The sequence below is a fragment of the Hermetia illucens genome, chromosome 3, assembly GCF_905115235.1.
Source record: "Hermetia illucens chromosome 3, iHerIll2.2.curated.20191125, whole genome shotgun sequence".
NCBI classification, from domain to species: Eukaryota; Metazoa; Arthropoda; class Insecta; order Diptera; family Stratiomyidae; genus Hermetia; species Hermetia illucens.
Window position 1 is genome coordinate 73,600,023 of NC_051851.1, and position 24,627 is coordinate 73,624,649.

The 24,627-nt window shown below is 41.9% G+C and overlaps 1 protein-coding gene across 1 annotated transcript; it reads right to left on the reverse strand.

Moving 5' to 3' along the window:
* Positions 1–1,051: 1,051 nt before the first annotated feature.
* LOC119652043 lies at positions 1,052–19,665 on the reverse strand. Its single transcript, XM_038055979.1, has 12 exons — positions 19,410–19,665; positions 19,252–19,347; positions 18,965–19,192; positions 18,765–18,902; positions 18,302–18,706; positions 18,099–18,239; positions 9,265–9,564; positions 9,109–9,204; positions 1,993–2,208; positions 1,788–1,928; positions 1,286–1,678; positions 1,052–1,228 (listed from the first exon to the last, which is right to left on the reverse strand). Exons 1-12 carry the CDS (start codon positions 19,509–19,511, stop codon positions 1,067–1,069), a joined length of 2,418 nt encoding a protein of 805 aa, XP_037911907.1. The 5' UTR covers positions 19,512–19,665; the 3' UTR covers positions 1,052–1,066.
* Positions 19,666–24,627: the final 4,962 nt, after the last annotated feature.

Here is a 24,627-nt window from a genome sequence, read left to right on the forward strand (position 1 = left end):
GTGAAGTACATCATTGTATATGGTATTCCACAGCCCAGTACGGAGCCCTGTTGAACACTCGCGGACAGTGTACTCCTTGGATCCATCATCAATGTCACACCCGAGTGTCCATTCTTGCAAGTAGTTATCGATAATAGCAGCAAGGAACTAATAGATAATAGGTAAAAACACCAAACGCCGGCAGAGACTTTTGTATAAGGTTCTAATTAGCCGAATTGAATGCATTCCGCACGATTAGGGTTAAAACCACGTAGTATTTTCCAGTATAACCCCTTGTATGAATTGCATTTTCGGCCGAGCTACAAACCATCTTGATGACATTATTGGTTGGTCTGACTTCATGGGACCCATCTGAAAAGGTTCCTTGGCTCTTGACAACCAGGAGTAATCTATTGTATGTAAATTACCCGCTTCAACATTTTTCGTGTAGAGTGTAAAAGACATATGGGTCTACCGAAGGATAGTTCACCTGAAGGTTTACCAGCCTTAGGCAGCAGTACTAGCTTCTGCCGCTTCCTTGACGCACGAAAGATCCCTTCGCTTCGAACAACTCCGCAAAGATATCCGGTATACATTTCACGCAAATTTGAGGACCTTATTCGGTATGTCATCCAGACCTAGCGTTTTACTGTCTTTATATCTGTCTGTCTGTCTGTCCCACTCACTTCCACAGTAACGGCTACTCATCTTGATATGCAATTTGGTGAAAGGTGAGAATTCCCTTTCAGACAGTTCATACTTGAAGCGCCGAACATTCGGTTTTGGACTTGCTTCATTTTATTTTCAATACCCATTGGTAGCTTTATCCACAAGGTTGACAATACTCGCCCTTAGCAATATTTTAGATTGTCTGGAAAATCAGTCACGCCAACAAAATTTGACACAGAAATATATATTAGAAATGCAAGAATAAACTAAATTAAATTTGAGATCAGGTGGAAGAATGCTAATTTTGTATGCAGCCGGTTAATTCCATTTATTTCGTGTAGTGCAAAGTTTCACATCTTTGTCTTAATATGAGCTGCTTTCACACACCATTTAACACTATAAATTCAAAAGTTTCATTCTACAGTATATTTTGTGCTTTATTTCTACATTCAGCATCGTAATCTATAACAACTTTTGGTCGCATAAGTGACTTAAATTTTTTAAATGGACAGGGCTCTTCACAATCAGGAATCGAAATGAGCACAGGGTCATCGTCATGAGTATCTTTGAAGTAAAATAACTACAAAGAAAAGAAATCATTACCTTCTTTCTAATGAAGAAAATACTAGGAACCAACCTGAATTTCCAAATCGTCTACCAGTTCTTCGTTATCATGAAGTTCGACAGCTAACGTGGCCAAATAGTCAGGGACATCAGAAGTCTGGTCGACTATGCCCAAACGGACCATCAAAGCCGCCAAGGTTAAGTCATGGGCTGAATACAGCAGAATATTTTCATCGGATGTTTTGTTAGTAAACTCATCTAGCCTGCGAAGGATATCCTCCAGGAGACGACCACTTCGTATTTGCATTCGCGCCGATTTGGTCCATTTAGTGAAGATGACATCTCCTAGCCTTTTTATGTGGGATTCATAGATACCGTCAGCCCAATCGGGTATATCAAATCCATTGTCTAATTGTACCTTGAAAGTGTCGCTTAGATGGAAATATCTTCGTAGATTGGTAACGTCCTAAAAGAGAAAACATATTTATATCGAAACTAGTTGATCAAACAGTCAAATAGATTAGCTGATAAGTAATAGATCAGAAAGGCATTACATGTATATTGCAAACACCTACCAGTCCAGTATTCTCTGATAAAAATGAGAGCAGGTATCTATCCTCACCGATTACATCAACTATTTCAGGATCATCGGCCCTAAATGGCTTTTTGAATATCCAGTCATATTTTGGACATGGCTTCCCGCGAATAGTCAGCATCTACAAAACAGTTAGCTCAGTAAACCTTGTAAATTTTCGCATAGTTTTACCTTCAAATTTGTACCTCATCCTCAGATTCAGACAAAACGTGGATTAAATCATGTGGGAATTCTTCAGATTCTAAAAACCCACTCAAAAATTTCTCAGCACTCTCGACACATCGCTTTATGTTACTACTTTGAAGATATATTTTCTTCCTATCAAAGTGATCGCCTGCTTTGAGGTCAGCATATCGTTCTGCTTTCAAAGCTCCCGAAGTCATAGCCTGTTCGGCGCCTTTCTGGAAATTAAAATAAGGGAATTGTTAAGGAACTATACGCAGACCTTTGAAAAACGTTATCCCAATACAAAAATTAGCAGTTAAACCGAAGCTTTAATGAATGAACGCTGGTGGTCAGATTATACTGATGAGGACAGAAAGTGACATGTGAATTCAATACCCTTCATTTCAGTGTTTGTTTTTTCAATACGAATATTTTCGTTGGTTGGATCGTGGATCAACCACTTCACCAGATATGGTGAATGAGCTCGAAATCATAGGAAAGACTTCAGAGGGGACAGGTAGAGAGCAGTAAAATAAATGAAACAATGTCCGAACAAATAAACAGATTCTGGAAAACAAAGCCTTATTCAAATCGGTTTACTATCCGCCTGTCTGTCCGTCACACGCATTTTCCTGGTGAATATCCCACTGTTACTAGCAAAGTTATAATAGGTCAGCTGTCGCTTCTGTGTAAATTCAAGACTTTGAATGTCAATATCGCTTGAAGGTGGATACTCTCACATATGATATGCATATATTGCGTGCTACGTACTAATGGGACAAATACACCCTCAAATCTCTTTCTAAAAGAAATGCACAAAACCTTTCATACCTGAAGCGTCTAGCATCCGGTTTCCTGACTTGTTGTCAATGATTTTCGTAGACATATATCTTGGCAGCTACTTGCTGCCTTCTTCAGCCCTTCTTCAGGATTTCGCTGAAGAAGGCAGCAAGTCTGTCAATACAAACACGCCGAACGCATCACGCAATACTAAATGAAACGGAATACCGGAAGCTGAATATTTGAAAGGTGTCGTTTAACCCTATGTGAGAAGCTTTCTATACATTTTTTTCCATTCGTATATAGCTACAAATTCAAAATATTCCTTGATATATTTCCAAATTCTGAGACATACATACATATGTACATACTAAAGACATAATTATTATGCTCATCCTGAACAAACTGACATTGCTCATTATAGTAAACGTAAAGTACATACATCCATCTGATTAGTTCCACTTCATTCCGTGCCCAGACATATCTTAGCATAATCATACATGCTATATATATATATATATCAACCTCAGAAAGACTGCAATTTCCAGCGCATTCTATAAAATTGATGGCGGTGGGAGTTGGGTGACAAAAATTCCACTCATAAGGGCTGGTGTTAATGCGGTGTATGTGATGCACTGCATTTGTGTGCACCCACGTCGTTCAAGAAAACCACATTAACCACATGTGTCACGGACCACTTATTTGCCTCACCCCTACCCGAAAGGTATACAATAAGATTCCGTGCTCCTTTGCGGCTAGATTTGCTCCTCCTGTATATAGTCCTCCTGTTCTACCTCGAATCATTGATACTGATATACAAATAACTAAAACAAGTCAGAAACCGAACGCTCAGCGCCTCAAGTATGAAAGGTTTTGTTAATTTTTTATGAACAATTTTCGGGAAGACGATGAGTTTGTCATGGTATAAATTTTAATGATGAATAATACCAATAGTGTTTGAGGAAAATTTGTCCAGGAAATAGGTACTCTATCTTCAACCGTTATACCGTTTTTCGTGAATAGAGTCAAACAACTTGATCTTACCAACAAAATCACAATTTCTTATTCCTTCAATAATTTAATCCCAGATTTGGCACCATTTTCGGAAACTACATAAAATTTCTTATAAATGGATATTTTTGCAATTGCAAAGGTTGCAGTCGAAGAAATATTAGAGAAGTTTCAACATCAGATTTTTTAAATTTCAATGTGCATTATTGTAACGGTACTTTAAACATACAAAGTTAACAAAAACTGCCCCATTATATTAGCTTTCAAATGACACTCAAATATGGTAGTTTTGAATGCGCACAATACAATAATTGACACACTAAAACACTAGAACTACCATACTTAAGGGGGTCATCCCGTGCGATGGCCGTTCTTTTCGCTTCTCTAGAATTTTTTTGTGAAGAACTGGATAAAAATACAGATACGACGTTTTCACCATTTATTTATTAATATTTTGACCTTCATCATCAACAACGGCGCAACAACCGGTAACCGGTCTAGGCCTGCCTTAAAAAGGAACTCCAGACATCCCGGACTTGCACCGAGGTCCACCAATTCGATATCCCTAAAAGCTATCTGGCATCCTGACCTACGCCATCGCTCCATCTCAGGCAGGGTTTGCCTCGTCTTCTTTTTCTACCATAGATATTGCCCTTATAGAATTTCCGGGCTGAATCATCCTCATCCATACGGATTAAGTGACCCGCCCACCGTAACCTATTGAGGCGGATTTTATCCACAACCTCACGTCATGGTATCGCTCATAGATTTCGTCGTTATGTAGGCTACGGAATCGTCCATCCTCATGTAGGGGGCCAAAAATTCTTCGGAGGAGTCTTTTCTCGGACGCGGCCAAGAGTTCGTAATTGTTCTTGCTAAGAACCCAAGTCTCCGAGGAATACATGAGGACCGGCAAGATCATAGTCTTCTACAGTAAGAGCCTTGACCCTATGGTGAGACGTTTCGAGCGGAACAGTTTTTGTAAGCTGAAATAGCCTCTGTTGGCTGACAACAACCGTGCACGGATTTCATCATCGTAGCTGTTATCGTTTGTAATTTTCGACCCTAGATAGCAGAAATTGTCAACGGTCTCAAAGTTGTATTCTCCTATCCTTATTCTTCCTGTTTGACCACTGCGGTTTGATGTTATTGGTTGGGTGGTTCATCGTCGGTGCTGACGTTGCCACCATATGTTTTATGTTGCCTTCATTGATGTGAAGCCCAAGATCTCGCCCCGATTACCGCCTGCTCTATCTGGATGAAGGCAGTTTGTACGTCCCGGGTCGTTCTTCCCATGATGTCGATATCGTCAGCATAGGCCAGTAATTGGGTGGACTCAAAGAGGATCGTACCTATTGCATTTACCTCAGCATCACGGATCACTTTCTCCAGGGCCAGGTTAAAGACGACGCATAACCACACGATACTTTCTTCACAAGCGGGACCATCTAAAAATCGCCGAGTTCCTATCATCCATTCCCAAATTAACAACCAAGTGAAAAACATCCTAGGAAAACGTGACATCGAGGTGATATCTACCAGCAGACCAGAGGACAGGATTACGAAGCGTCAAGAACCCCAAGGAAGATAGCGAGAAAAGTGGAAAATGTACCAGATAACCTGCACAGATTGTGAAAAATCATATATAGGGCAAACTAGAAGAGGTTCAACGACCATACAATATAAGGGAAGCAAATCTGACGAAAGCAAAAAGTAGACCAACCCATGCTCTCAAATCATTAATAGCCAGACACATCATCGAGGAGAAACATATAATACCGGAGGATAATCTAAGGGCAATTAAGGAGGTTAATGACTTTCGCAAATTGAACGCATTAGAGAGTTTCATCATCCACAAGAGAGTGATTTAGGAACCTCAACAGCTGGCTTTTCGGATTAATTAAGTAACAAAATTAACTAGCAATTAAGGTCTCGATTTAGGTATTTAAGGACAAGCTGAATGATAAGGTGGGGTGGGGTGGTCAAAAGGTAGTATAGGTCCCAGGGCGAAACGTGGACTGGTACCCATGATGGAGCATAAAACCTGGGAAATGCCTGCTGAACCAACACCAACAGCTTTACTGCCAAACCCTATCTCCACCTCCACGTGGTGACCACTGGGAGCTCTTTCGTAACGAAAAGCTGCAGACGGAGAAGGAGAATGGCGAGTCTCCCGTGCCTAAAAGCGGGACAAACTGCACCAACTGCTCCTCCAGGTTGGGGGTTGGGTAGAGCTGACAACCCTACACGGAAAACCGATGTTACGGAGCCACGAAAGGAGCCTCGGACAGGATGGACTTTAAAACGACCGACCCGGACACGACAACGGATTAACGATTTGCGCATTTTCTCATGGAACGTGCGCTCCCTGTACAGAGATGAAGCTGATGAGCAGCTAGCCGATACCCTGTCCCAATATAGAGCTGATATAACAGCGTTACAAGAGATGCGATGGACAGGGACCGGTTTCCTGGAGAAGAGCCGCTACACCCTATATTACAGCGGCCATCCAGTAAACCATGTGCTCGGAGTAGGTTTCTTAGTCCGCCAAAAAATAAAACCTGCTGTTATCGAAAGGCTATGCACTCTGCGTTTGCGTGGCAAGTTTAGAAATATAAGCCTCATTAACGTTCACGCCCCTGCAGAGGAGACTGCAGAGTCGGAGAAGGATACCTCCTACTAGGCAGTTGAGCGGACCCTCGAAGCCTGCCCCATATATGATATCAAAATCATACTTGCAGATTTCAACAGTCAAGTAGGGACGGAGCCCGTATTCAGGCGATACGTTGGCTCCCATAACTTACATAGGGATACTAATGATAACGGATTGCGCATTATCCAGTTAGCAGTATCACACGAAAGGGTTGTTGGAAGTACCTAGTTTGCGCGGAAGATGGTTCACAAACATACGTGGGCTTCTCCAGACGGGACCACTTTCAACCAAATTGACCACGTGTTGATCGAACGCCGCCACCTCTCAGCCTTGATGAATGTCAGAACATATAGGGGGGCCAATATAGACTCGGATCACTATCTCGTTGGCATGGTGCTCCGAGCTCGAATTACGACACCACTTACAATCCCCTCTGACAATCAAGTGAGAGTGAATACAGAAGCCATCCACAACACAGCCCTCCGCGACACCTATAAGAGGGAAATGGATGCCGCAATAACTGCAGTCAACAGAGGTCCTGGCAATGAAGCATCAACAAATGATCTTCACAACCACCTGAAGAACGTTATCATTGATACGGCCACAAAGATACTTGGCCCCAGCCGCAAAAAAAATCGGAACAACTGGTTTGACAATGAATGTAAGCTGACCACGGAACGGAAGAATGCTACATACCGAGTAATGTTCAATTCTCAAAGAACGCGGGCACGCGCAGAGACTTATCACGAACTCCATAGAAAGAGAAGCGACTTCACAGACGGAAAAAGGGAGGAAAGTTACATCAAGTGGTTCATCAATGCCTGACGATTGGCAAAGAGGCATTATCTGTCTCATACATAAAAGGGAAGATATCCCACAGTGCAGCAATTATAGAGGTATCACGTTGGTGAGTATCATCTATAGGATATTCTCCGCTATCTAGCTAGGCCCAGAACATCATTGGCCCATACCAAAGAGGCTTCACTACAGGCAAATCAGCAATAGATCAGATTTTCTCTCTGCGGCAAGCGATGGAAAAACTGTTGGAATATGGACAACAGTTGCACCATCTATTCATCGACTTTAAAGCCGCCTATAGTAGCATAGCCAGGGTAAAACTTTACACGACCTTGAGAGAATTCGGTATCCCGACGAAATTGATAAGACTGACTAGGCTGACCGTGACCAATATGCGAGGCCAGATAAAAGCAGCAGGATCACTCTCAACACCATTCGACATCAACAACGGTCTAAGACAGGGATGCCCTATTATACGTCCTCTTTAACCTGGCCCTCGTGAAAGTGATCCGTAATGCTGAGGGAAATGCAAGAGGTACAATCCTCTTTAAGTCCACCCAACTACTGGCCTATGCTGACGATATCGACATCATGGGAAGAACGACCCGAGACGTACAAACTGCCTTCATCCAGATAGAGCAGGCGGTAATCGGGGCGAGATCTTGAGCTGCACATCAATGAAGGCAAGACAAAGTATATGGTGGCAACGTCAGCACCGAAAACCAACCAACCAATAACATCAAACCGCACTGGTCAAACAGGAAGAATAAGGATAGGAGAATACAACTTTGAGACCGTTGATAATTTCTCCTATCTAGGGTCGAAAATCACAACCGATAAAAGCTACGATGATGAAATCCGCCCAAGGTTCTTATAAAAACTGTTCTGCTCGAAACGTCTCACGATAAGGTCAAAGCTCTTACTGTTCAAGACAATGATCTTGCCAGTCCTCATGTATTCCTCGGAGACTTGGTTTCTTGGCAAGAAAAATTGCGAACTGTTGGCCCCGTTCGCGAGAAGAATCCTCCGAAGAATTTTTGGCCCCCTACATGAGGATGGACGATTCCGTAGCCTACATAACGATGAAATCTATGAACGATACCATGACCGTCAGGTTGTGGATAAAATTCGGCTCAAGAGGTTATGGTCACTTAATCCGTATGGATGAGGATGACCCAGCCCGGGAAGTCTATAAGGGCAATATCTATGGTAGAGAAAAAAAGACGAGGCACACCCTGCCTAAGATGGAGCGATGGCGTAGGTCAGGACGCCAGACAGCTTCTAGGGATATCGAAATGGTGGACCTCGGCGCAAAACCGGGATGTCTGAAGTTCCTTATTAAGGCAGGCCAAGACCGGATACCGGTTGTTGCGCCGTTGATGATGATGACAGTGTGTTAAATTCTTATTCTCTTACAGTATGAATTTTTACATAATACCTAGACCTTAGACGGCAGGAGCAGCTGCTGCCAGCTAATTTCCATTTCTATACCTATTATAGCGCGCCCCATTCTTTACGCTGTAACTTTATTAAAAATATTTTGAATTTCAATCTGAGATTTTGACAATACAGTTACAATATGTTATATTTTTAAAATCGGAAAAAATCGATTTTTCTAAACCATGACACTGATGACAGAAGATAATAAAACTGAAACACAGTGTGGTTAAAAATAAATAATGACGATAATTCCCTATGTTTCACAAAAGAGGAACTGACTTATATGATAAGGTACAAAAGGCATCTAGCGCCCATTTGCGATCATACTGCTTTTGTTATGATCAAAACCACAACTAGCATCTATAAATTATGGTACAATTTTTTTCCCAATTCAAATGAATATATTCCTATATGAACTCGAACTCATTTAAAATATTTTTAAATACATATTTACCGGTGATAAGGCTCCGAAACCTCCGGGCCATGAATAATTAGCATATGGATCCTCGGGATACGATGCAAGTGGAGCACGGTCACCGTGTCGAAAGAGCTGCATAGAAATAAGAATGAAAGTCGCCCAATGAACCACACTTGGAGCTTAAACACTTACCAACGCAACTCCCTTTACAACCCCTTCAGCGAGACCGTATTGAAAGCAAGATACTATTAAAACTATAAACAATCCCACTGAACGCATTTTCAACAATAAAACTAAACTATTTGATTCGGAACTCACTTTGGCACAAAAAAAGTTTTTATCCCGACCTAAAAGTAGTAATCGCAGTAACCTTTCCAACCAACTAAGGCGAATATCCAAGACGTTATGATTCGAGTTTCTGCATCTTGGAACTAATAAAATCTGTAAAATAATGATCCGTAGTATTTCGTCATGGAGTAAAAAGAGTTCTACCATTGATCAAACCAGTTACTGTAGACACATTAATTTAGAGTGACCTAAAACCACCTTCACAAATTTAAATTATTAATCGAAAATGTGAATTTAGCACGAAAAACATCAACAAAAACTAATCAAATGGCTCAGTTTCAGGTTACTGGTCTCTGATTAACCAAATTTGCATGTTCCCGGTTTCGACTACCAGCTAAGAGCTACTTAGGCCATTCTTGACCTTAGAGAACGTATGCATAAATAATTCACGGATGTCGTTCAACTTCTGGGGAAGTTACCCGATTGTCTTAATATTTGAAAAGTAACTAAATGTTGTGTTAAAAGGTACCAATTTTGCACGAAACACTATACACATATATATTGACACTTGTAACTAAGAAACTCGCGTTAATATTCACACGATGCTCTATGAAACCTAAACCTTTATTGGAAAAATAGTCCCTGCTTCATCTAGATCAGTTCCATGGTTTCAATTCGACCTGAATTGAACGCAAACCAGTTATACACCTTTCCACATTCCTTCATATATGTACATACTTAATTCGCGAATACCTAACGTTAGATTTATCGCAACATTCGACTCAGATTAAATGAAGCATTAAGAATAAGTTAGAATTTCGAACTGGAAAATTGACCACGAAAATTTAAATTAGTTCGTTTAGATACATGGGGTAGTTGTACTTAGCGGGAACTAGTCTGCGCTATTAATTATTAGTTGTTGTAATCGAAAGGTGAAGGTCAATTTTTAAATAAAAAACTAATTGAAAGTATTAAGTTACGAATATACATAATTGCATAACACGGAATAATATCTGTAATTGTATTTAGATGCTTATGAATATTTTAATGTGTAACGTGTTCATCTGAGCCATGACGGCTCTAATATTATGTATCTATAATTCGATGCGGGAAATTTTGTGACGACAGATTTACATATCTTTAGAGAATGCATAGATTTGAATTTTGCTTTTCGAGGAAGAACTAGTAAACTGGGTATTCAAAACTTGTTATTTTCGTTCCTGAATTCAGCACCATTCTTTCATTTATTAGACAAAAAAATCAGATATGGGATACATAAAATTCACGTCACTAGTGGTGAATGAGTGGGCAGTTTTCTATAACTTATGGCTGTACTGAAACCAACAGCAGCAACCTTCGAGAGCGAGCCGCCAGACGGACCAGCGGTTTCTATCCGGGCAACCATCGACATAGAACTGGACGCAGCAAGTGTCAGCCACAGTACTCCTACCCCAAAACAGTTGCCACCGGGGGTACCCAAAGAATAAAGGCCGGCAAGAATGTCGGCTACCGGAAGCCTGCGAAAAAGGAAAAGTCCACTGGAACCAGTACCAGAAGGCCATCCACATTGTGAGCAAGATTGTGAAAAATAAACTTTCGAAGAGCGGAATGAAAAGGACCTCCATAAATACCACAAAAAATGTCAAGGAGTCCAACAACAATGACCAAAGAAACCAGCCGAAGCAAATACTTACCGTCTGCAAGAGCAGAGCGTACAAGAGCTCGGAAGGTATGCAACTACTTCAATAATCAAACCAGCAACAGCCGTGGAAACATGTACTGTAAAATCTTGCAGTGATGTTGCTAGTAGTCACTTGCCGGTAGCGCTTGTGGGTGGTAGTTCCGCTAGGATGTGTGTACGTGTATGTTTGAGGTGGGGAGAGGCAAAACCTCTGAGCACTCAGATCTTAGTGTTCCATTGTACTCGATTCCCCTGTCTAACGTAATATCCCGGATTCTTTTATGTATCGCAGGATTTCCGTTAGTGGGTGTGATGCCGGAGCACATCAGCACCAAAAGTCTGATGTCTGATACTTCCGTAGGCGGGGCACTCACATAACCATTATGGGAAGCTTGTTCCCAATTTTTGATAGCAGCATCAGCCAATGTTACCGACACCCAATTCCTGCTTCGGGTCCGGGCATGGAGAAAATTGAAGCCTTTTCTGCTAAGGCATCCGAGATTTCACTTAAGAGGGCGTAGAGCTCAAGATTATCCAATATGACGAGATTCCCAAGAGACGGCTACAAATAGAAACTTCATGGACCCACTGGAAAAGGCGGACTACAAAGCGCAGTTCGGAATAAGGAACGCAAAGTTGAAAGTGTTCCAATCGCGGACGGTGACCTGAACCCAGTCTTGGAAGATATAAAAATCGACACACAGAAAACACTAATGACCCCCTTAGCTATTAGATCATGTTGTGGGTAGTTCAAATAAAACTGCTCTCTCAACTCAAAAGGCACTTCAACTAATCTTTTGGTCTTCCTCCCGGAGGAAAAGAGCGACGTCGTGTTAGTACAGGAGTCCTGAAGCGAAGGAATCTTAACCATCAAAGGACCCCAAAGAAAATATTCCATTTTATTTCACAACAAAAGGGACACTGATCAGGACAGAGGATGTATCCTCGCGAAAACGGACATATTTCCTCAACTTACATGGCTCACCACAAACCAGCTCCACTAGCTACAACATCAACGAAGAAGACCAGCGTATTGATAGACTGGATTGTTAATACGAGGCACACGCTTCGGGCAAGCTCGGAAATCAACGAAAGAAGTGAGTTGAGTTTTGCTAAGATAAACCTATCAGTGTGTAACAGGGGCAATACATCAAAGCTTCCTGTCAACTGTGGCAGTTACGAGGAAGTCCTTGAGATTGCCGTACTAACCGGCAATGGGACTTCTTGGGTAATGAGCTGGAAAGCGTCTGAGCAGAGATCCTTCTTATCTATCTATCAGCAATACAAAGACTGCCTGAAGAGGTATAAATCGACCATCTGCTGCCAGTGATGGTCGATTTATACCTCTAACATCGGTAGCACCAGTAATTGTGAGAGATTCAGTAAGATTTTAAACAAGAAATATAAAAGCTCAACCATTCTTAACAAGTCAAAAGGATAAAATCAGCTGAACAGTTTCTCCTCATATATATATCCGGGCCCAGACAAAATAATGTCAGTTGTGCTGCAGAAATAGCAGGAAAGGGTTGTGTCTTAGCTTGTAGAGATTTATCGGCGCTGTATTTCTACTGGCGTTATCGACATGATGAGGAGGACAACCTTAAATATACAAACTGCCTTCATCCAGATCGAACAGGCGGCGTGAGATCTACGCGACCAAATATACAACAACAACAAATAGCACTAGTCATATAAGAACAATAAAGATATTAAAATACAACTTTGAGACCGTTGATAATTTCTCTTATCTAGGATCAAAAATCACAACTGATAACAGCTACGGGGATGAAATCCGCGCACGCTTGTTGGTAGCCAAGAGAGCCTGTTGCATTTTGTAGAAACTGTTTCCCTGTTCCGCCCGAAACATCTCACCATAGGGTCAAAGCTCTTACTGTACAGAACAATAATCTTGCCAGTCTTTAAGTGTTCTTCGGAGACTTGGTGTTTTTAGCAAGAAAAATTGTGAACCATTAGCCGCGTTCGAGAGAAGAATTTTTAGCGCCCTACAAAAGGATGGACGATTCCCTAGTTTATATAACGATAAAATCTAATAGCGATACGATGACCATCGGGTTGCGGGCAAAATCCAGCTCAATAGGTTGCGATGGACAGGTCACTTACTCCGCATGAATGAGGATGATCTAGCCCGGAAAGTCAATAAGGGCAATATTTAGATGGAGCGATGGGGCAGGTCAGAACACTAGATAGCTTTTAGGGTTATTTAATTGATGGACCTTGGTAAAAAACCGGGATGTTTGGGAGTTCCTTACTAAGGCAGGCCCTGACCGGATACCGCTTGATGCATACGTAGATACGTACCGCGATCCTGGAGACGGACGCGCGTGGATTGCATACGAACCTTCATATTGAATACACTGCAGCGTGTAGTGCCAAACTACGTTAGTCTAGATATTGGATAGCAAAACCCTATGGCCATAGTAACATTCTAGATAAAATACTTCGGTAGCTCCATAAATCCCCAACGGATTACGCTCAAGACGAGCTTCACGAGGAATTCGGGCCGTTTTAACCGGCGACGTGTTGCAAGGTTAAGACACTGTCTTCTTCTCTGGCAGAATCAAAAATGGCATGTAGAGACGGTCGTACGACCTTCGTCAGTGTATTCCAAGAAGACGCGCCGATATAGTCGATACTGCTAGCGTAAAATAGTTTACTGGCCAAACGGCCAGTGAAACTCTCAGGCTGATGACGCAGTTCAGGGTGGCACTGAACAAACAAACGCTCTGCCTCCTCTAAGTTCCTAGTTATAGGACCATAACAGGAAAGAGCGGGCTAATGGACTTTTCAAGAAGGGAGAAATCATCGCACACTACTTAACGACCGCTGCCTCCATATAGCGAAGGCTCACCAGCTACGCCAAATCGAGGAGGATTTGACCCTACTTTAACAAGACCTAATCGGAGGACCGTTTTGGCGAATAAAGGAATACAGCGTTTTATATGGAGCCATGCTGTTAGACTCGGCATAAACTACAATTCACGTTATCCGAATTTATGATCGGAAGGAGAAACTCTCAAGCCCTTCCTCAGCGTTTGCCTAACTCTAACTAAAGTTAAGTTGGGGACTATTATGCGGTTAAAGGAAAGTCGGACCGCGTCCTTTTTCTGTCCAACCAGACAAACGTAGATGTTTGTCTAGAAGCGAATGAGTCAATATCAATTTCTGATGAAAATGAACACTTTAAACGGCTTTGTTTTTATTAATACTGATAACAGTTCTAATTATATTTATATACGGTTATTTCGGAGATAAAATCTAGAGAGGTGTGTCCCGTTGGATCGGTTTGAAAAGACTACCTGCACATCGCACTACGGCTGGAGCAGGGAGACCGGTTCTTCTCCATGCGATCCATCCGTCTCGAAACCAGCGAAACTTTTTCACCGCCGGCTCTCCACTCCTGTGGCGAGTTCTAAAATGCGTGAATTTCGAATGCCGCGAATCCTGCTGCGCCACATCCTTAAAAAATTATTGTGCCCTTTTACTGGTTATAGTGTACCTATTAATCATAGTATCTCAAGCAAGCCTATAACCGTCAGGAACTTTAGTATGTTCTCTACTTCCAGATCTTTCGGCTTTGCATCTGGTATTAAGTGTTCCCCCAGATGTCTCGACCTACTTTGCAAACCCAGGTATATAATAATACCATCAAAGGATATCGCACTGCGTTCTAAAAGAATTGTTGTGCCCCTTTACTGGTTATAGTATACGTATAAACTATAGTATTTCGTTTAAATCTATAACCGACAGAAACTTAACTATGTTCTCTACCTCCAAGTGTTTTAACCTGGCATTTGGTATTAAATATCCTCCCAAAAATCTTAACCTCCTCATAGAATCTGCAGACAATGTCCGCAGCGTACGAACTGGACCGAGAATGGCACTGGCCCATATTGTGGTGCTGCTGCTGCTTTCCTAACCAGCTCGGCCGCTACCTCATCGCCTTCTAAGACAATCTGGCTTGGAACCCAGAGTATCCACACCCTATTGAACGAGCTGAGTATATTCACTTTGTTAAAGCATTCCCATGACAGTTTAGAATTTACCTAGTAGGATCTAAGTACCTTATAACATAACATTGTTTTACCCCCCATATAGTTCATTTCGAGGCTGAAGGAAGCACTCTGTCTAGAGCGTATATTTCTGCCTGAAGTACGCTGGTATGCTATCCCATTGGTTCAAAACATCTTTTCCTTGGACCAATGACTTCAGCGCCTAGTCCCTCTGCCGTAAGGAATCCGTCAGTGAACTTGGTAATCAGTTGCTGGTTTAAGCCTTATGTCAATTCCACGCTCTCCTAGTTTGCCCTGTTGCTCGAACGCGTTTCAAATTTTCACATTTGAGTGAAACCTTGTTATCATGTCATTTATTAAAAAATCATCAGCGTAGCCCTGCATCTTTATTTCAGTGTTTATTAGTTCTCCTAGGAATTCCACGCCTTGTGTGGCGTGGGGTGAGTAGTGTTCATGACAATAGAATTTGCATCTGTTGGTACTTCTGTTTGCTTATTCTTTAACATGTTGCTCACCTAAAGGCCACAGTTGGTTCCCACTTCCTTGCGGATTAGGGCACACAGTACTATTTCCTTTGTTTCTATTGAATACCCTAATACATCCTTCAGCCGATACAGAGTGTATTGACGTGGATGTTGGGGATAGCATATTAGAACGTTAGCTCTAACATAGTTGTCTATGACCTTCTCCACCGTTTTAAGTACGCTCGATATCAAGCAGATTCGTCTGAAATATTTAGAGTGAAAACCCGCTTTCGGAATAAGGACCACTCTTGCCCGTCTCCATACCCTTGATACATATCCCAAGGCTATGCTGTTACTTGCCCTAATTAGTTGAGATCCTAGGATGATTTCTGTTCTGGGAAAATGCCACCTTCCCCGGGTGATTTTCGTGATTCGCTGCCCATCTTACTCTAACTTCCGAGGATACCTGTTTCGCTAGTTTCCAATTCCGCTTTTTACCCCTTCGGCCCATTTCTGGGGTATCAGGCAGAATGCTATTGCCTTCCGCCATGGAAGGAGGCCAAGAAGCTTCCCGGTCTCAATTGCTCCGGCTTTGGTAAGGTAGACCATCACCATATGTGCCCCTGGTATATCATCCCCAGCACATGTCAACGATTTTGTTTGTCTCTTCCATCCTGGCAGTTTAAGGACAATGGTTCTAAGGAAGCCCGGCGTATCCGCCGCCGTACAATCTACCAGTATAAGATCTGCTCAAAATACCGTGTACCGGTGAACATTTCATTTTCATAACGATGAGATTCACAATTATTTCCTGCTCCTCCCTAGTGAGTATTTGCTCCGGATATACTTTCTGCAGTATGGCCAGTCGAAAGCTGGACTCGGCTGCTGCCTTCACCCCTGGCCGCCTCAAGATTTCCCCTTTCTTAGGCTCAGGTTTAGATCTCTTGGAAGCATTTCCCTTTTGCTGGCTGCTCCTTACTTGCTTAGCTCTAATACCGAAGACTTAGGTCAATCCTGAGCCTAACACCCTGAATTCAGGAAGGTATTTTTCAACTCCTCGGTCTAGATCCGTGGCCTTTTGTTAATAGTAGGATCACCTCGTACAGGGTATGGCTGCCACCACCCACTAACGACCATCAACGCCAGAGACAGATACGTTTGCTTCCAGAAGACTGTGTTCCGCATCAGTCCGTCCTGCAATCTACTGCTTGACCGTAAAACCCAAGTTTATTCAGGTTTCTTTGAACGATGTCGCGAATACGGTTTTCACGAATGCGTTAAATAATTTTCATGAAGTGAGATAGCATGACAGGCCAGACCGTAATTTGAATACTCTGCCGGATTACTTTTCTTTTCCATTTTTGAACGGTGGTGTTCTCTTGCCAATCTGATGGTGTTCTACCTTCCGATTGAAGTACTCACTGAGCCACAGTTAAGACCAAGAAAGTGACCAATAGTAATGTTTTATTAATTCTCGCGAAAAAAAAAACGGATACAATCCATCACAAAGCACCATTAAAAGTCTGCTTACTCACATTGAGAACCCTGTCGACACCTCCGAATGGGCATCAAATCTCTTGGAGAGTAATAAACGAAAGCTCACCCCCAGTAGGCCCCCGGGCAAAATAGTACAGCAGGTAGGTTACTTACAATCAAAGTGGTAAGATCTACCGCATTAGTTGCAGAAATATCAGGAAAAGCAATAGATTGCAATCGTATATTCAAAAAATAGTAATCTTTACAAATATATAAGCTCGGAAGAATTGAAAAGAAGAAGATCAAAATAAATAAATCTTTAAACCATCGAAGGAAGACCCTCATTCAGTTTCCGGAAGGGCAGGTTTAAATTGAGCGGTTCAGCTGACAATGTCACCAAAAATTCAGAACACGTACTTTACTGTCGAAGATCGAAAACTTTGTTAATAATGACAAAACTCCTAATAAACTTTTCCGAGTTAAACTCCACAATTTGCTTGTTGGGGAATATTTTGAAGCCTAGATACAATACATATGTGGAAAGCACTGCGATTTATTTTCGGCTGGGAGGTTTCTGAAAATAAACTCTTGAAATAGGTGACTACATTCTGTACCCTGCACTTCCCCTTTTACAACAGATATCAAAGCAAACACCTATTAGGAAAAGTATTGAACAGGATACCCCTTTTGCTAGAGCACCCCCTAAAACTCTGGTTAGAATGATGTCCAAGTCCCACCTCTCCACCAAACTTTTTGTCAATAGGTGTAACCTCTTCTGTGAAAAAAGCAGCAAACTGACAGACACACAGTGAATCGGTGCCATCAATGAAAGCAGGAGGCTTAGAAAGGACCAGATCCAGACCAGATAATTAGGATGAAAGCGACCACACTAGAGCGGATGGGCCAGTATCATTTAAACGATCCCAATTCTGGTTGAATTTAGATGGGCGGAAGCCACATAAAGGTTGTTAGCTTTTGCACACACAGTTTCATCAAACTACTTTCTTCCCCCTTAATAACTGAAGATACCATATCATTAGCTTAAAAATTTGTCATATTTATTCAAACCAAGGCGATCACATTTCAACTACTACAAACTTCATCATAATTCGTAACAAGTTTTGACTTCACCAGCCTTTTGAATTTTTCATACCCACAAGGCCCTGGACAGGCTGGTATTTCTATATTGATTGGATTTTCATCAGCTTCATCTCTGAAGTAAAATATCTGCAAATAAAAAGTAACCAAAAGTAAATCTAAGTTTCTCCAATAACTCCAAAAACTCTTACCTTTACTTCGATCCCTTCCCTGATCCGTGAATTATAGTAAAGTTCTAAACTGATCACAGCAGCATAAGCTGGTCGTGTCCCAATCTGGTTATTAACCTCCAATAGTATTGCAAGGCCCTGAACATTTACATCATGACCGGAGTAGATCAGGATATTTTGAACATCATCAAGGCCAGATTTTCCGTAAACATAACGATCCAGCCGTTCTATTATGTCGTTTAACAGGGCACCTGTTTTGACTTGTAGCTTCTTCGAAGAGGTTGCCTTTAACATCGCCAAGTCATTAAGTGGTTTAATATATTGATGAAATACGCCGGAAGCCCAAGGGGGTAATGCTAACCCATTATCTTGTTGAACAAATAGAGCGTCTCCTATTAGTAAATAATCCCAGAGGTCAGGGACCGTCTGAAATATTTTTTTTTCATAAATTTTATGTTATTCTTTAATCTATCAAGAAACTTACCGTACCCGTCTGGGCTTCAAGATATTTTATGAATTTTCCATCTTCAGACAATGCAAGGACATCAGGAGCATCCAAGCGCAAATCATCAAGGTATTCATCTTCGAATTTAGGACAAGGTTTTCCAGGGGAAGCTAGCATCTTTTTAATAATAAAGATCAAATATAAAAATATCAAAGGCGTTATTGCTCTGAAGGACTTACTGGATCTTCACTATTTTCTGGAATATCCATTGTGATATGGTTGTTTAGAAATGGTAGAAAACCATCTAGCAAACTCTGAGCACTGACAATACAACGGTTTACGGCACTGCTCCTGACGTAAACGTTTCTCGGCCCGAAAAAGATGTTGTTATCGTAAATATTGCTCAGAAGTTTCGAATATCGGGCCGCTTTTTTCATTCCGGACTTGTAAAGCTGTCGTACTCCTTTCTGTAATCAGAAGTTAAGTTAAATATAATATAACAATAATCACACTATCCTGATCTTACCGGCGTGGGTTCGCCAATACCCCAAGGCCACGTGTAATAAGCGTAAGGGTCGTTGGGGTAGGTCCCTGTGGGAGCCCTGTCACCATGCCTAGTTACCTGTTTAAATGAAAATGTATCAATTCATCACGGACTACCCAAGAGACACGATTCCGACAAACCATTGCAGTTGCTATTAGTGTTGAATTTTCAGCGGATTCTGTTTGGGACGACATGGAAACCACAAATGCAAGGATGCACAAATACACGTTTACACTAATCATTTTGGATTAGATTAAATGGAACTAATATTCGGTGAACTTCTAGTTGGAACCTAGACTACACTAAATATCACACTATCCAACGGAAACCGCTTGGCACCCAGCGAGCAATGCTAAGAACTGCACAGTGAGAAGTACTGGAATGAGCGATGATCTGCTGGTGCCTCTACACATTTATATCTAAACATTGTTTGCATAAACAGAATTAATCTCAGTCTTCATGTGCAAATAAAGAATTACAACTTGATCTTTATGTTGTGTCATTAAAAGTTTATGAGCCGTCGGATTTTGGTCGTGATAATCTGCCTATTCATTTGATATCGTTGTCATATCACATTGATTAAGGAAAAACTGAAAATATTTGAAGCGATCCCCAATAGGTCCAAGGTGAAGCATTCATTCCGATTTGAAGTCAATTCAACGGCATGCATATGTTCTCCGTAGTTTCGTTCCAACGAGAGGATTCTAGGAAGATTTTCTAACATCATTACGCTTGTTGTCAGATTTATGGAAACCTAAAGTGAAGCATACAAGAAAGACGCAGTCAGTCAATGGTGGTGACTTTTTCGCGAGAAATCCAGCTTTATAAATTTTATCCTAAATACATATGTATGGTGCGATAGCTATCACCAAACGCTTACCATCATCAGACTTCCTACCCAACCATACTCACTATATCAGGATCAAAGCAAAAAATTCAAAAGTTGGAAAATTTGGCTGAATTTTGAAAGTATTACCTAAAACAAGTCGGGAAACCGGAAGCTGGACGCTTCAGGTACGAAAAGTTTTGCGTATTTCTTAGTACGTAGCACGTAATATATCCATATTATGTGAGAGTATTCACTTTCGGGTGATATTGACATTCATAGTCTTCAATTTTCAAAGAAGCAACAAATTTGAGGTATTATAACTTTGTTAGTAATAGTGCAATTTCAACCAAACTTGGTAAGATCATGCTCTATATTATAGCCTATATCACTGCAAAATTGCATGGTACTAGGACGAACTCAGCCTCCTGATTTTTTTCAGATTTTTCGGTTTGGTAGTTTCTGAGAATGGCCCCCTTAAAGAACCCCCCGCGCTCCCTACCCTTCCAACGAATGTCAAAACTAAGATCGGCTTTGAAAAGTACCAATCGAGACCTTTAATTTGATACCCCCCATGACTATATTTGATGAAAAAAAAATGTACACCCCCCTTTTGCATGTATGGGGACCCCCCCCTTAAATTCGTCGTAAAAAGATGTAATTCACTGTGTGCGTGAGCGTTCACAGTTCCCACCTTTCTACCAAATTTGGTGTCAATCGCTATAACCGTCTCCGAGAAAAATGCGTGTGACGGACAGACAGACAGTAAACCGATTTTAATAAAGTTTTGTGTTTACACAAAACCTTAAAAAGCAAAAAAAAACAGTTTCTCTCAGCCCTAGATACAAAAGCTTAAGGCAACCTGACGTGTGTTCAATGTTTTTTATTATCGATTTTGGTAGTGAAACCCCCTGAAAATATGGTTTTAATGAGTAACCAATGCACATAACGGGGCCTCAAGGCTGATTTTTAAGTGTTTTTTTGAAGTTTGTGTATAAAACAAAACTTTATTAAAATCCATTCAACATCTGTCTGTCTATCGCACCTGATTTGCTCGAAAACGGCTGAACAGATTTTCACGAAATTTGGTAAGAAGGTCTGATCTGTGAAACCCTTTACATATCACCAGCGCCATTCTGTGCTGATTTCGAGCGGTACTCCCCATACAAGTAAAGGGGGGCGTACAATTTTTATACCAAATATGGTCATGTAGAGTACCAAATGAAAGGGGTCGATTAGTGCTTTTCGAAAATTAAATTGTTTCTAATATTGGATAAAACATAGAGGAGTGAGGGCTCCAAATGTGTGCTCCAAAAAGAGAAACAAATCTCATTCTCAGAACCTATCCAACCGGAAAATCTCAAAAAAAAAAATCACAGTGGTGCATCCCTACAAAAAGTAGGCTTCAAAATACATCCGGTTCCGGTCCAAAGCTTGGCCGGAGCGTGACAATTTTTGCTTGGGAACTGAAGAGTGCTAAGTCCACATCCACATAATGTTGAACCGGACCAAGCTTTAGTCCCAACTGTCGTGTTGTTGTGTTTTGCGAATTATAAAAGGGAGCATACAACACATACGTTGCCTCTGACATGGTACGAAACCGTAACCGTCTTTTGATTTTTGAACATTGGATCATCATCATCAACAGTGCAACAACCGGTATCCGGTCTAGGCCTGCCTTAATAAGCAACTCCAGACATCCCGGTTTTGCGCCGAAGTCCACCAATTAGATATCCCTAAAAACTGTCTGGTGTCCTGACCTACGCCACCCCTCCTTCTCAGGCAAGGTCTGCCTCGTTTTCTTTTTCTACCATAGATATTGCCCTTATAGACTTTCCGGTCTGGATCATCCTCATCAATACGGATTAAGTGACCCACCCACCGTAACCTATTGAGCCGGATTTTATCCACAACCGGACGGTCATGGTATCGTTCAAAGATTTCGTTGTTATGTAAACTACGGAATCGTCCATCCTCATGTATGGGACCAAAAATTCTTCGGAGGATTCTTCTCACGAACGCGACCAAGAGTTCGTAGTTTTTTTTGCCAAGAACCCAAGTCTTCGAGGAATACATAAGGACATTGGATGTTAAACCCACAACGAGGAGTCGGTCGACCTTAAAGATGGGAGCGAGTTGCGCTTTATCTGGTCCGTTTCGACCGGACGCGGACTTAGGACTCCTCAATCCCTAAACAAAAATGTTGTTTTATTTCTCTAGTAATTTGTATATCAATTACTCCAGACAGATATATGTGTGTATGTAGGTATAGCATCGGTATTCAATATACGTATTACATGTGTACATATGTATCCTTTTGTGCACAAAGTAAATCAGAAATATGGGTACGATCAATTTATATTTGTATAAAAACGGGACAAATTGTACCAACTAGTCCTAAAAGTTGGGGTTGGGTAGGGCAGACAACCCTACATGGAAAACAACAGTTAGGAAGTCACAACAGGAGCTACGGACTGGACGTATAACACAACGACGAATCCGGCAACGACAAAGGAATAACGATTTGTCCATTTTCAATGGCAATATAGACACGGATAACTATCTCGTTGGTATAGTGTTCCGAGCTCGAATAACAACACCACCTAGAATCCCCTCTGACAATCACGTGAGAGTTAACACTGAAGCCATCCACAACACCGCAATAACCGCAATCAACAGAGGACCTGAAGATGAAGCATCAACAAATGATCTGTACAACCACCTGAAGAAAGTTATCATAAATACGGCCACAAACATACTTGGCCCCAGCCGCAAACGGAGTCGAAACGGCTGGTTAGACAATGAATGTAAGCTACCATTCTCAAAGAACGCGGGCACGTGCAGAGACTTATCACGAAATCCGTCGAGCGGAGAAGCGACTTCACAGACGGAAAAAGGAAGCCTGGGAAAACCAGCAAGTCTGTGAACTAGAAAAGTACAGGGAGCAACCGCACCAGATGCGCAAGTTTTACCAACAAGTCAGCAGGATGAAGCCTTATACACCTCGATGTTCATCCTACCGAGACAAAGAGAGAAATCTGATATCCGACAGAATGAGCATATTGAAGCGATGGGTTGAGTACTTTGATGAGCTACTGAACAACCAGAACATCGGCGAGTTGGAGGTCCGCCAACTGAAGACGACGGACAAATATTGCCGCCACCAAGTTTAGGAGAAACAGTCCGTGCAATTCATCGGCTAAAAAATCATAAGCCGCCTGGGGCCGATGGAATTACAACCGAATTAGTTAAATATGGAGGCGACCAGTTACACCAAGTGGTTCATCAACTTATGCTCAAGTTATGGGACAGCGAATCAATGCCTAACGATTGGCAACGAGGCATTATCTGTCTCGTACCCAAAAAGGGAGATATCACACAGTGCGGCAATTATAGAGGTATCACGTTGCTGAGTACCATCTATAAGATATTCTCCACTATCTTGCTAGGCCGGATAGCCCCATACGCTCAGAACATCATTGGCCCATACCAAAGAGGCTTCACTACAGGCAAATCAGCAATAGATCAGATTTTCTCTTTGCGGCAAGCGATGGAATATGGACAACAGTTGCACCTTCTATTTATCGACTTTAAAGCCGCCTATGATAGCATAGCCAGGGTAAAACTGCACACGGCCATGAGAGAATTCGGTATACCGACGAAACTTATAAGACTAACGAGGCTGACCGTGACCAATGTGATAGGCCAGATAAAAGCAGCAGGATCGCTCTCAACACCATTCGACATCAACAACGGTCTACGACAAGGGGATGCGCTATCATGCGTCCTCTTTAACCTGGCCCTTGAGGAAGTGATCCGTGATGCTGAGGTAAATGCAAGAGGTACGATCCTCTTCAAGTCGACCCAACTGCTGGCCTATGCTAACGATATCGACGTCATGAGAAGAATCACCCGAGACGTACAAACTGCCTTCATCCAGATCGAGCAGGCGGCGATTGGCGCGAGATCTTGGGCTGCACATCAATGAAGGCAGGACAAAATATATGGTGGCAACGTCAGCACCGAAAACGAACCAGCCAACAACATCAAACCGCACTGGTCAAACAGGAAGAATAAGGATAGGAGAATACAACTTTGAGACCGTTGATAATTTCTCCTATCTAGGGTCGAAAATCACAACCGATAACAGCTACGATGAAGAAATCCGCGCACGGTTGTTGGCAGCAAACAGAGCCTATTTCAGCTTACAAAGACCGTTCCCCTGTTCCGCTCGAAACGTCTCACCATAGGATCAAAGCTCTTACTGTACAAGATCTATGATCTTGCCAGTCCTCATGTAATCCTCGGAAACTTGGGTTCTTAGCAAGAAAAATTTCGAATTCTTAGCCGCGTTCGAGAGAAGAATCCTCCGAAGAATTTTTGGCCCCCTACATGAGGATGGACGTTTCCGTAGACTACATAACGACGAAATCTATGAGCGATACCATGACCGTCCGGTTGTGGATAAAATCCGGCTCAATAGGTTACGGTGGGCGGGTCACTTAATCCGTATGGATGAGGATGATCCAGAC